The 14,886-nt window shown below is 43.4% G+C and overlaps 1 protein-coding gene across 3 annotated transcripts in view; it reads right to left on the bottom strand.

Annotated features, from left to right (window-relative positions):
* Nucleotides 1–4,361: 4,361 nt before the first annotated feature.
* The window catches only part of mid2 (midline 2), a 306,551-nt gene continuing 296,026 nt past the window's right edge, over nt 4,362–14,886 (bottom strand). For all 3 annotated transcript variants that reach the window (XM_072505416.1, XM_072505417.1, XM_072505415.1), the window contains exons 8-10: nt 13,764–13,925; nt 10,344–10,551; nt 4,362–5,520 (exon numbers count right to left, since the gene is read on the bottom strand). In XM_072505416.1, coding sequence (XP_072361517.1) covers nt 5,115–5,520; nt 10,344–10,551; nt 13,764–13,925 — 776 coding nt within the window. In that variant the 3' untranslated portion in view covers nt 4,362–5,114. The remainder of the gene's footprint in view (nt 5,521–10,343; nt 10,552–13,763; nt 13,926–14,886) is intronic.

Consider the following 14,886-nt stretch of genomic DNA (forward strand, 5'->3'; position numbering starts at 1 on the left):
AATTAAAGCTTTCAATATTATGCTGTCACAATGGTCGAACAAATCTAACTCAGCAGCAATAAATTAGAAATATAAATCACTAAAGGATGTGAAGAAATGTGTAGATTAACAAAATTATTCATTTGTGGCAATGGGCAGATTTACCGACCACCCCCCACCCAGTGTTTCACGGTGACGGAGGCGGCCCGCCAGGGGGGTCTACCTGTACCGCCGTTGTCAACGGGATTTCCTATTGACAGCACCTCTCGTCGCCGGGAAACCCATGCACCGGCGTGGGACTGGAATTTTCTGCCGGCATCAACAACCGGCAATGTTAAGAGATCTTGGCAGCAAAAAATTATTTGTTTAAAAAGTTGAAAAACCCTAAATATTGAGTTTTAAGCCAATAAGTGTAACCTACAAACCAGATTGTTATGGAGTACAGTGAGGGATAGGAACAGGAGTAGGCCACTCAACCCCTCAAGCAAGTCCCTATAATGAGATATGGTTGATCTGTGGCCTAACTCCACATCCCTGCCTTTGGCCCATATCCCTTAACATCTTTGCTTAACAAAAATCTACCTATCTCAGATTTAAAATTAACAACTGATCTAGCTTCAACTGCTGTTTGTGGGAGAGAGTTCCAAACCTCTACCGCCCTTTGAGTGAAGAAATGCTTCTTAACATCTCTCCTGAACGGTCTAGCCCTAATTTTTATGCTATGGCCCCTAGTTTTAGAATCTCCAGCCAGTGGAAATAGTTTATCTTTATCTACCCTGTCTTTCCCTGTCAATATCTTAAATGCTTCAATCAGATCACCTTTTAACCTTATAAATTCTAGTCAAAGCAGGCCTAATTTGTGTAATCTCTCCTCGTAACGTAGCCCCTGTAATCCAGGTATAATTTTAGTAAACCTCGGTTGCACTCCCTCCAAGGCCAAAATATCCTTCCTAAGGTGTGGTGCCCAGCACTGCTCACATTGGGTTCTAACTAGAGTTTTGTAAAGCTGCAGCATAACTTTTGTCTTTATACTCCAATCCTCTACATGCTAGCATTCTATTAGCCATTTTGATTATTTTCTGCATTTGTTCGCGGCAGTTTAAGGATCTATGCACCTGAACCCCAAGTCTCTTTGGACATCCACTGTACCTAACCTCTTTCCATTTTGAAAGCACTCTGCTCTATCCTTGGTTGGTCTCACACTTGCTTAAATTGAATTCCATCTGCCAGAAATTTGCCCATTCATCTAATCTGTCAATATCTCCTTGCACTTTTATGCTTTCATCCAGGCTGTCTATAATGCCACCTAACTTTGTATCATCAGCAAATTTGGATATATGACTTTCTATGTCATCATTCAAGTCATTAATAAATAGTGTGAATAATTGAGGCCCCAACACAGATCCCTGTGATACACCACTAGTCACTTCCTGCCAATTAGAGTATTTACCCATTATCGCCACTCTGTTGCCTGCCACTCAACTCACTTCCTAATCAGTCAATAATTACCCTCACCTCCGTGGGCTTCGACCTTAGTTATCTTTTTTTTTAAAATTTAGAGTACCCAATTCATTTTTTCCAATTAAGGGGCAATTTAGTGTGGCCAATCCACCTACCATGCACATCTTTGGGTTGTGGGGGCGAAACCCATGCAAACACGGGGAGAATGTGCAAACTCCACACGGACAGTGACCCAGAGCCGCGATTGAACCTGGGACCTCGGTGCCGTGAGGCAGCAATGCTAACCACTGCGCCAGCGTGTTGCCCCTGCTTCCACCTTAGTTAACATTCTCTTATGTGGGAATTTATTAAAGGCCTCTGGAAGTCCATATAATTAACATCAATTGACATTCTCTTGTCCACTACCTTAGTCACCTCTTCAAAAAATTCTGTAAGATTAGTTAGACATGACCTTCCCTGCACGATTCCATGCAGGTTCTAGAGGAAATTTTCAATGCATTCAGTTTTTGAATGTTCTCTGGTTTTGGGTATCCAATGGTAGCATTGGACACTCATAAATCCGGTCCAAAATTAGTTAGGTATGCAACATTTTTAAAAATTCTCCCTAACAATGTGCTTTATTTCAACCTGACTAATATCTAACTGCATTAGCATGATGTATACCTTTATTCTATACCAAAGTATTTTTTAAAAATAAATTTAGAGTACCCAATTCTTTACTTCCCAATTAAAGGGCAGTTTAGCATGGCCTTCCATACACATCTTACTATACACCTACCATACACATCTTTTTGAGTTGTGGGTGTGAGATCCACACAGACACGGGGAGAATATGCAAACTCCACATGGATAGTGACCCAGGGCTGGGATCGAACCCGGGTCCTCGGCGCCGTGAGGCAGCTTTCCTAATCACTTTTACGCTATCCTGCCCTACCAGCCAAATTCTTTAAGTGAGATTGCTAATCTTGTGCAGCATTTGGGGCACCATTCTGTGGTTTCTGTCCATTTGTATTTAGGTTAAGATGATCTAAATCCGTTTCACATACATAAATATTTTTACCAACTGTCCCATGATCGTGAGCTGGATTTAAATGCAGTTTCCGGATTTATAAACCGGTTGTCTGATCCAGGTGTGAGTCAACCTAATTTATTTTACAAATTCTTAATGTTTTCTAATTATATGCAGCTCTTTTTTAATAAATATGACTTCCATATAAGATAGTGACCAAGCCACAATCTTATTCCCTATTTAGTTTACTTTGGACACGGGTGTACCTTGTTAAATTTCTTTCAATTAAAATCACTGACCAGAAGAACAAATCATTCCATGCACAAGCCTCCATTTTCCATTTCTACTTTTATGGCATGGAATACGCATAGCAACATTTGTATCTCTGTACTTGTGTGGCTACTAGATGTATATTAAGGTCAAGTTAACATTCTGTACCTAAATTTAATTTTATGTTAAGATAGTTTAATTCCGGGGGCAGCACAGTGGCGCAGTGGGTTAGGACTGCGGCCTCACGACGCCAAGGTCGCAGGTTCGATCCTGGCACTGGGTCACTGTCCGTGTGGAGTTTGCAAATTCTCCCAGTGTTTGCGTGTGTTTTGCCCCCACAACCCAAAGATATCAGTTTCAAATTCCTAGGGGTGCACATCTCCAAAAATCTGTCCTGGTCCACCCACGTCGACGCTACCACCAAGAAAGCACAACAGCGCCTATACTTCCTCAGGAAACTAAGGAAATTCGGCATGTCCACATTGACTCTTACCAACTTTTACAGATGCACCATAGAAAGCACCCTATCAGGCTGCATCACAGCCTGGTATGACAACTGCTCGGCCCAGGACCGCAAGAAACTTCAGAGAGTCGTGAACACCGCCCAGTCCAGCACACGAACCTGCCTCCCATCCATTGACTCCATCTACACCTCCCGCTGCCTGGGGAAAGCGGGCAGTATAATCAAAGATCCCTCCCACCCGGCTTACTCACTCTTCCAACTTCTTCCATCGGGCAGGAGATACAGAAGTCTGAGAACACGCACGAGCAGACTCAAAAACAGCTTCTTCCCCACTGTCACCAGACTCCTAAATGACCCTCTTATGGACTGATTTCATTAACACTACACTCTGTATGCTTCATCCAATGCCAGTGCTTTTGTAGTTACATTGTATATGTTGTGTTGCCCTATTATGTATTTTTTTAAATTCCCTTTTCTTCTCATATACTTAATGATCTGTTGAGCTGCTCGCAGAAAAATACTTTTCACTGTACCTCGGTACACGTGACAATAAACAAATCCAATCCAATCCAATATGCAGGCTAGGTGGATTGGCCATGCTAAATTGCCCCTTTATTGGAAAAAATTAATTGGGTACTCTAAATTTATTTTTTAAAAGATAGATTAATTCCTTGTATATGAGGGTGAGGAGCACTCATCGCTGTTCAACTCTAGTGTGTTTGCATACACATATTTATGTGCTATCCCTGGTGGCTGTATGGTGCAGTATGCACTTGGCTTTCCCAAGTATCGAACTTGGATTATGCATCGTTTTTTCCACAGGTGTTAGTTATAAATCTACAAGGCACGGGTGCCTGTGTTTGGATCCCTGATGATGTGGCTATGAATATCCATGCATTCCCTTGTGATGTGAATGTGGTTGAGGGAGGAAGGGAGGGAGGGAGTTAGGGAGGGAGAAGATTTTGCCAACTGGGAAAGATGTCTGTGTTCCTCGGATGCTTGGCTGTGGGATTGTGATTACTGATTTCACCTTCACAGGTTGCCAAAATTTGCAGACTCCAACCATGAATACATTTTAAAGTAGAATCATATCTTAGCTGTAATGAAGCCTCTTCCAGAAATAATAACAATTTGGAAAATAATCCCACTTTTCAAATTGGGTGAAAAACAACCAACCAGTTTGTCATTAAATATTTATACCATTTTTAAAAACATTTTAACATTACACAGACCAGTTAAAGTTCCAAATATCAACAGCATGGTTCTTATACACATCCTTGAATGGAATTATCTTCATTCACAAACAATACCAACAAAGATGACAATATAATGAATCCATGAATATATCAGGACAAATTTCTTGATGGAATTAAGTTCTGCTTTGAGGCACTGTCTAAACATGCTCACTGTCTCAGTTCTTGTCATCTTACAGCAACTCCTAATTGTCCCTTCATGGTGACTGCTCTACTGCTGAGTGACACATGAAGGGTGGAATCATTGTTCTTTCGCTGTGAGAAGCTCTCTTTTCGGTGGTGCAGAAGATTCTCGCAGCAACCAAAACTATTATATTTCAGACTCTAGTCGTTGGGTGTGTCTAGTGTATAATACACAGCTTTCTAGAAATTGAGGAAGCCACATCTTCAGATCTACTTAATATATCTTCTTCCAGCTTTGACATATTAAAAACAGCTTTCCGTAATCTAAAGCATGTCTTGAAAGTGCATTTGGAATACAATCTCACTCCAATGATAATCTGTGAACATTTGTCATAAATAATTTATAAATTCAATACAATAGTAGTCATTCTGTGTAAGGCGGCTCTTGTGCTATCTTGAGAGGGCACAATGCATAGTCTAGCCCTGCCTGGAATAATGCAATTTTTGGGGTGTAGGACAATCAAGGATGGGCCAGGGTTCCATTTCAGACTGGCCTTTATTGGCTGACTTTTATCCCTGACATGTAAGGAGATTCCTGGGGTCTCCAAATGCACTCCTGCTGCTGCTCCAAGCAGTCTAATGGGTCCGGGACAGGGAGCCCTGACAGGATCATTAATGATTTGTTCCAGATCATGAATGTGGGGCACACAGGTAGAGCAAAAGAAATGTCAAATGTGTGCAGGTGATGCGTGTTCATGGCATCGTAGAACGATAACGTGTTACCATCGTAGTCAAGGAGGACACCAAGTCTCCGCAGCTGATGGCTGGCATCCACTGACATCTCTTTGCTGCTGTGTCTGACAGCAAAGTTGTTATTGCACCGGGAGAATACCCATGAAGATGAATTCTTTCCATTCCACTCATTCTTCGGGGCTGATTTATATGAAATGCCAATGGAATACCTGGAAACAAAAACAGAACAAAAAATCAGGCAGCTTTTCTGAATAATTAGTCTTCAATTTGCAAGGGTTTCAATATGTCTAGCTAGAGAGTGGCTGGACTGCAGAGCTTTGACCTGACCTGTTGGTTAAGGGATAGCTTGTCTCTGATTATCGTGTGCTGCTTCTACTGTTTGTTGCGCATGTAGCCTGGTTTTATAGCTTCACCAAGTCAGCTCCTCATTTTAAGGTATGCCTGGTTCTTCCATGCTCTCCTACATTTCCCATTAAACTGTTGATCCACTGGCTTGATTGTAATGAGGGATATGCTCAACCACCTGGTCATGAGGTTCCAGATTGTGATGAAGACTGCAGGGCTGGGTTGGGAGGTTGGGGTATTGTGGAAGGGAAGTTAATGTGAGGGTTAGTTGCCCGCTTAGAGAATACATTAATATTAGTTGCTATTAAAGAAAAGGCACTTGCTAAACGATGCTGGGAATGCTTGACTATATTTTAACACTGTTTTTGAACGAAAATATGTAGGTCAGGTAACGCAAACAAAATACTGCTTAGTATTTTGGACTCGGCCTTATTATGATAACACATTCTCCTCCAAAAGATAAACAAATGCGTACGAGAATTGTTTCTAAACCAAGGACAAAACATTCATATTTCCTCTTGCGTGTGTTCTCAAGGTTTTATCTCTTCAAAGTTGTTTATTTCACAATATAAATATAATGGTTTTCAACTGTATAGTTCAGAGTACTGTGGAATGGCTATTTAGCCAGACCACGGCCCTCTCGAATAATTTATCTTTGTTACAATTTCCATGACAGGTGTTGGTGAGGGGGAATTCCGAAGCCTGGTGGTGGGGTTCTCGTGATGTGTAGTTTGGAGTCCTCATTGTGGGATCTGATGCTTTCAAAAGAAGTTGTTGTACTCTTCTAATACAGGGAATGGACTGATGCTGAAATCAGCAGCCCGCCTGCCAAACCTTAACAGATATTAAAGGGTCAAAAATGTTTGTCACTGACCAATTGATCCCAATAATATTCTGCCCACACCATAAATCGTGTGGTGGAGGCAGGCAAGTGAGAGTGGGCAGCTTTATTTTTAAATAAATTATTCAAAGGCGGGAATGAAGCTCTATTTTCGGATTAGGAAGGTGGCCCTCATGAGATACAATCCCCCCCTTTCCATCAAAACCACTCCAATCTTCGCCCCCCCCCCCCCCCCCCCCCCCCCCCGCCCCACACACCTCCCTAACCTGCCCAAACCCTCCCTGCATGAGGTTGCTGGTGGGTTTGGGTTAGGAAACAAGTTTTTCAGAATTTGATGTCCCCACCGCTCCCCCATCTGACTGAATCCCAGTTATTTTGTTCATAGAAAACATACAAAAAATAGGAGCAGGACGAGGCCATCTGGCCCTTCAAGCATGCTCCGCCATTCATTATGATCATGGCTGATCATCCAACTCAATAGCCGAATCCCGTTTCCCCCCTGATGCTTTGATCCCTTTCACCCTAAGTGTTATACTGAACTGCTTCTTGAAACCATATAATATTTGAGACTCAACTACTTCCCGTGGTAACAAATTCTACAGGCTCACCAATCTCTGGGTGAAGGAATTTCTTCTCATCTCTGTCCTAAATGGTCTACCCCGTATCCTCTGACTGTGACCCCTGGTTCTGGGCACACCCACCATCTGGAACATCCTTCTTGCATCAACCATGTCCAGTCGTGTTAGATTTTGATAGGTTTCTATGAGATACTCCCTCATTCTCCTGAACTCCAGCAAATATAATCCTAACTGATTCAATCTCGCCTTGTACATCAGTCCTGTCATCCCAGGAATCAGTCTGGTAAACCTTCGCTGCACTCCCTCTATAGCTAGAACTTCCATCCTCAGATAAAGAGACCAAAACGGCACACAATATTCCAGGTGTGGTCTCACCAAGGCCCTGCATAATTGCAGCAAGACATCCCTGCTCCTGTAATTGAATCCTCTAGCAATGAAGGTCAACATACCACTTGCCTTCTTTACTGCCTGCGGTACCTGCATACTTACCTTCAGTGACTGGTGCACGAGGACACCCAGGCCTCGTTGCACGTTCCCCTCACCTAATTAATTCAGATAATAGTCTGCCTTCTTGTTTTTGCTACCAAAGTGGATAACCTCACATTTCTCAAAGTGAAGGGGTGGGCCCACAACGCATGCTGGTGGGGGGAGGAGTGGGGGGGGGGGGGGTGCAGGCTCTGAATGGGACCACCTTGCCAGCAACTTAGGTTTGGAAACTTTCAAAGTCAGGATTCCCACGATGTCATTGGTGGTGACAATTGATCTGGGAAATCGCGCAAAATTCTCCGTTCCCTCAGCCATTTGCACCCCCCACAATAGAAATGGAAAATTTCCATAGTATCTTCAAACTAACTGCTAAACTGCCAAAGTCAGCGCTATCAGAATCACCCAACTTAAAGGCCGCAACATACCAGCATCTACACTCATGATCAAGCCAAAGGCAGATTCTTAATTTTTTAACTCCTTATCTGGACTCTTAGGGCGCTATTCTCTCCCCCCTCCCAAGCCGGGTGGGAGAATCAGCAGGGTGCCGCCCGAATCGCGCCACGGCGCCCCACACGCAATTCTCCCACCCCCCGGAAACCAGCGGCGCGCGATTCACACCGGGCCGCTCGGAGAACCGGCGAGTGGCACCTCTCCGGCCAGATGGGCCAAGCGGCCGCTATGACACAAAAGTTTCCCGCCGGCGCATCCACCCATGGTCGCTGCCGGCGGGAACCCTGGGGGAATGCTGGGTGGGGGCGGCTGGCCTCCGATGGGGTCTGGCCTGCGATCGGGGCCCACCGATTGGCGGGCTGGCCTCTTCCCCCCCCCCCCCGGGCCTACCTCCTTCCGCGCGCGGCCCCAAAACACTGGCCCCATGTTGGTGAGGGGCCGGCGTGCGTAAGACATTCCCCACGCATGCGTAGGATGGCGCGGCCCAACTGCGCATGCGCGGGTTGGTGCGGCGCCCATTTGGCGCCGCGTAAGGACGCTGGAGCGGCGTGAACCGTTCCAGCGCCATGCTAGCCCCCTGTGGGGGCCAGAATAAGTCGTGTCTGGGCCCTGTTTGCGTCGTCGAGAAACGCGACGGCGTTCATGACGGCGCGAACACTTGGCCTCAATATCGGAGAATCGCCTCCATCTCACTTTTAATTAATGTGTGTATGTGTATTACATTTTTACTATTTTTCCCGTGTTTCGGTAACATATAAATGTCGGGTGAAGTTTTCTCTGATATCGGCAAAGGCCAATGTTGGGTGGGAAAAGCCACCGATGGCAATGGTGGATTTTTCCACCATATTGTACAAGACGTTGAAGAAAATGATCAAGGCGAGGGTTTCACATCGTAGTATCGTTGTCAGGTGATCTCAACTCAGCGAATTAAATCTGAAGCCATTTTTAAAGACCGCCCCAGCACACAGTGAGCACACCAGAAACAATCTTCATGTACTGCACACCCGGCATCAAGCTTGCATAAAACTGGCACACACCAAGTATCACCTGCTGTGCTCAACTCCCAGCTTTCCTGGATATAGTGATCGCCAGGTGCACGCCTTCTGAGACCAGTTGTGCTTCTCGCCAATTTGACATCACAATGCTGTGGACATATTATCTGCCATGGGGGTATGATTCTGGTGTACGAGCCTGATAATGAGATGTTAATTTATTACAATGAGGTTCCTAACATTCATAGAATCATAGAAGTTTACAGCATGGAAACAGGCCCTTCGGCCCAACAAGTCCATGCCACCCAGTTTTTAACCATTAAGCTAGTCCCAGTTGCCCGCACTTGGCCCATAACCCTCTATACCCATCTTACCCATGTAACTATCTAAATGCTTTTTAAAAGACACAATTGTACCCGCCTCTACTACTACCTCTGGCAGCACATTCCAGACACTCACTACCCTCTGAGTGAAGAAATTGCCCCTCTGGGCCCTTCTGAATCTCTCCCCTCTCACCTTAAACCTATGCCCTCTAGTTTTAGACTCCCCTACCTTTGGGAAAAGATGTTGACTATCTACCTTATCTATGCCCCTCATTATTTTATAGACCTCTATAAGATCACCCCTAAGCCTCCTATGCTCCAGGGAAAAAAGTCCCAGTCTATCCAGCCTCTCCTTATAACTCAAACCATCAAGTCCCGGTAACATCCTAGTAAATCTTTTCTGCACTCTTTCTAGTTTAATAATATCCTTTCTATAATAGGGTGACCAGAACTGCACACAGTATTCCAAGTGTGGACGTACCAATGTCTTGTACAACTTCAACAAGACGTCCCAACTCCTGTATTCAATGTTCTGACCAATAAAACCAAGCATGCCGAATGCCTTCTTCACCACCCTGCCCACCTGCGACTCCACCTTCGAGGAGCTATGAAACTGTACTCCTAGATCTCTTTGTTCTATAACTCTCCCCAACGCCATACCATTAACTGAGTAGGTCCTGGCCTGATTCGATCTGCCAAAATGCATCACCTCACATTGAACAGCAGGAAATGTGGCCTGCCACTGACATTGATTAGGAAAACCTTTAATGAAAGTATGTGGATGAGGATGGGGTCATACTGGGTCGTGTTATATCACAGGTGAATAGCCTGCTGTCATTTATTCTTTAGATTAATGTGTAGAGTTGCTATTTGGTTGAGGTAATGGAGGGCTGCTTAAAAACAACTAATGAGGGGTGAGATGTGGGAGCAGATTTTATCAAAAATCCACATTTTCGATAACTTTGTAAAAGAGATACGAGTGTTGATGTTTGATGTTAATCATTCAAAACTCTGTACCATGTACATCCTCCAAGTAGAACCTCCCAGTAATGGCAGCCACTGTCGATAAACACATTCCCCAAAGCCCCGTAGCTCCCTTGGCTGCTAAACCGCTCGGGGGTATGGCTCTTCTTCATGGAATTCTCATCCCGTTCCATAGCCAGGCCATCGTTGGACAACTTCAATTTCTTGTGAGCAGTTTTGGGATCCAGTTTGAAAGGTTGACCTGGAAAATGCATGCCGAGAACAAAAATGTAAATTTAGACAAATGGTCACTATTAATTATTGGATAATTACATCACTTCAACAAGTGTAAAGTAGGTAGCAGAATGACATTTCAACCTTACCGTTAGTTAAAATAACAGGATTTTTTACATATGTATATTTAAGTAGACCTATAGAAAGGGATTGATTTCCTTCATGTTGTTCCTTTCTTATTTACTTTTTATTTATAACTCCCATTCCTTCAGAACAAAGGAACATGATTACATTAATATTGGAAGGGGTTCAGTGATTCTCACCCCTCAGACTGTGATATCTTCTTAGCTAGACTACAACGTTTCTGTCGTAACAACAAAGATTGTTGGTGTTCTTGGTATTAATAATAATAACCATTATTAGTGTCACAAGTAGGCTTACATTACCACTGCAACAAAGTTACTGTGAAAATCCCCTAATTGCCACCACAGTACGGTGCCTGTTCGGGTACACCGAGGGAAAGTTCAGAATGTCCAATTCACCTCACAAGCGCGTCTTTCAGGACTCGTGGGAGGAAACCGGAGCACCTGGAGGAAACCCATGCAGACACGTGCCCCATGTGCAGACTCCGCACAGACAGTGACCCAAGCCGGAAATCGAACCTGGGTCCCTGGTGCTGTGAAGCAACAGTGCTAACCACTGTGCCAGCATGCGAGATTAACCTGCCAAGGTATCTGATCATTTGATGTCACATTGATATTTTGTTAGAGCCAACTTCAGATAGATGTGCTTGTGATTAAAACAGCAATTGGATTTTGAGTACACAGGACAGGATTTCCCCACAGGGTTCAGGACACTGATGTCGGAACCAAATGGGAGTGCCATGCCTGCACTTGCAGAGTGCAGGCCTAATTGGTTATGCTCACCATCCAATAAGGAACGATTAGCACACTGCCTATACTGCTGCCACCTCAAACACCAGATCCAGAGCCTCGGCAACCACATCAAGAGAGGTGGGCATAGTTAGGAGACCTTAAGACCTAAAACTGGTCGTGTCCTCAGAGGTATAAATTAAATATCAAGTTCAGATGGGCCAATTGGCAGGCCCTTTGGAGTTTGGTCTATGGGTGCCAGCAGCCCCTTTTTGGGGGATGAAGCCTCTGAATCCAATGGCTCTGTCAGCCTGCCACAGGGAGGCCCGAAGGCCGCAGTTGGGTGTCCGAGGTGGGCCGAGAGATTGGGGTGGCACCTCACAGGAAGTGAGGTAAGTGTGGCCTCTGTGGGGTGTTCCCGACCGAGGCCAGTAAAAATGACAGAGTCCCATTTGATAGTGGGGTCATTCTCTGAGCTGCAGGTATCAAAACATACCTCGCTATACGCACCCAAAACGGGATTCTGTTTTTGGGGGATTTAGTCACGCCCGTAATCACTATTGTAATGTTGGTAAGCACAGTAGCAAATTTGAACCCAGCAAGGTTTCGAAAATTGCAATGATGTACATGACCAGATAGTAATTTTAGTGATTAAGTGGTAGGTTTTGTCTAGGGACCCTTACCCCATTCTTCAAATTCTGCCAATGGATCTTTTTCACTATCTGGGAGAGCAGTCACAGTCTCTGTTTAATCATCTGAAAAAGGGCACTTTGGGATGTTCTACGGTCATGAAGAGCACTGTAGAAATAGAAGTCTTTTCTTTCACAGACTCACAAATTAGAGATTCATTAGAAGCAGGACTAAAGCCTGATGTTTACGCTCTCCAACTGAGTGGACACAGAATCAGACTACATCGTCCCGACAGATTGAACTTTGCACTTTCCGGGACTAAAAACCAATTTATTTTTGAATTTGCTGAATGTTTAAGCAGACTGTTGAACTTGGACTGCCAAATAGTTAAATGTACTTGCCAGTGTAACACTTAGTTATACAGATCAATAGGTCTAAGGTTTGATCCTCACTTTCAGATGCGCTACTTACTATTTTATTGTAATTATAATTGAGATGCAGGAATTGGCCACAATAGTCCTGGTCAAGTCGGACTAAAATCAGTCCTGATTGCTGCTTCTGATATTTATCAAGTGATCCTCTTTGGAATGTGTGACATATAACCATTAGGTGATTAAGATCGAACAGCTGGTGGATACTTGAACAGAGTGAGCCACCATTGGGCTGCTGGCCTGTGAAATTGTGAGAGTTGACTTCTTTGAGAAAAGTGGGGGATGAGGGGAAAAGACAGAAGCAGAATTTTCATTCCATTTATATTGTTTTCTATATTTTTCCTTTAAACAACAACCAGACCTAGTTCAGAAATGTTTCTGTGATGTCTTATTTCAATGGAGTAGACAAATCTATCGCCCTTGCACTACCAGGCCTCAACCACATCTATGTTGTGTTTTACGCATGAATTGTCTCCTTCTGTGCTGTGCTATTCTATGATTTGATGCTCGTAAATGGAACCCCAAATATAAACAGTAATAAAACAGTTCCTGAATAGAAATATCAAGCCTTTGATTACTTCATTAAATTTACTGTGTGAATGATGAGAAAGTTTGATGAGACTTTTCATTTCCTCCTCGTTGCACATGGTTATTGTATTCATGTAAAATCCCTTTGTGTGCAATTGTAATGCAATAGATCTCTTAATTGTATTTAAACAGCACACAAAGGAATATAGCTCAAACATGGTAACCAGTGTACCACCAGACAAAATTAAAAAAAAAAAAAAAAAATTATTATATTGCCACAACACGCCATTCACGCCATTATACTTTCCATTCAGAGTACACATGGTGCGGAGTGATAACAAGTAAACCTTGCAAAGTGACGTTTGTTAGGCTCTGGAGGCTGATTCCAAGCCTAATCCGAGCTCAATCGTCATCCACACAGACATTTTCTGGCAGTAATCATGGAATGGTCAACAGGAGGAGAAGTTACAGCTACTTTCCCCCTCCCTAAGCGAGGGGTTCTTAGTGCCATTTTAACACGCCCCTGCTCGTCTATCTGAAATTAGCTAACTGAAATGGAAATGCTTAGTTACATTCTGTCTTTATAGTTTTAGCAAAACCAAACTGTGGCTATGTTATCAAAAAGGGCGAGATCAGAGTAACATTTGTTAACTCAAAAGATAATTCCGTCCTGAGGTGTGTTAATTGTCAACGGAGTGGATGAGGCCAGCCATTGATTTCTAATTAATTAACTATCTTGAGTAAACAATATGGCTCAGAAATCATAAGGGAATACTTACTATTAGTCTTCAGTCTGGCTGGCTCACTGATGCGACTGCCAGCCTGGTTGATTGCCTTCACAATAAAGATATATCTTGTCCCAGACTGTAACCCATGCACAGTGTAATGGTTTTGCTTGATGTTGGGAACAATCATCCAACTATCAACGGAGTTGTACAAACCTGTAATGAGAAGAGCTACGGTTAAGTAAAAGAATAAGCACAACAAGACACTATCAGACGTTTGAGCTGCTTTTGAGCAAAATATTCCATTAGAGAGCATAGGGAATTTACCTGTTATCTATAAACTATGATTCTGGCAAAGAGGACCTTCAGTCATATATGTAATGATTTGGGCTTTTGGAATTGCACACAGTGGCCTTGGGGAGGCATATTGGAAGACTCACCTACACCTCTTAAGAAGTTCAATCGTCGAATGCACAGAACAGAAATTTTGATTACCTCTGTGGTTGATCCATCCACCTCCTGCCTTTGCATTGTGACCCAGATTATGCGAGCAACAAATATCATGCTACATTGCTCATAATCAGATCGGATCTCTTAAGTTGGATGATGTGCCATTTTATAAGGACAGGAGTGTCATGCTGTGTAACGCACAATTAATTATTCTGTAGTTAACTGAAGTGGTGTTCTTTCTTAGGCACCAAAGTTAAATTGTTGGTCAATGAATACTGGCTGTGTGAATTTGGATTTTAATTCAGATTCAGGCTGTTGATCAGATTCCTGATTTGGTTCTTTTAAGTGAATTAGTAAAGTTAACTCTGACTTGGGATATTTTGATTCTGACATTCTTTGGTCATAGATATTAATGTACTAAAAAATGTCACTCAAATTTGGTATGACGTTTCAAAAGATGGACAAATATGACGGCAGGATGGACAAAAGATGGCTTCAAAAGTTGGGGTCGTAATAATCAAGGCCTAGTTTTAAGGCTGATTAAATTGGATATCTTAAATTAAAGAATTGGACACTTTAAAAACCGCAGTCTGCAGAATCCGAATATACAGAACTCAAGACAAGCGGTCGGGATCTGTCTGAAGCAGCCCCTGAATAACCCATCAAGTAATTATCATTGCTCTCAAGTATTCACTGACCTATTGTCCACAGTTCCTGATATCCCATC

Source organism: Scyliorhinus torazame, chromosome 5, assembly GCF_047496885.1.
Source record: "Scyliorhinus torazame isolate Kashiwa2021f chromosome 5, sScyTor2.1, whole genome shotgun sequence".
Classification (NCBI taxonomy): domain Eukaryota; kingdom Metazoa; phylum Chordata; class Chondrichthyes; order Carcharhiniformes; family Scyliorhinidae; genus Scyliorhinus; species Scyliorhinus torazame.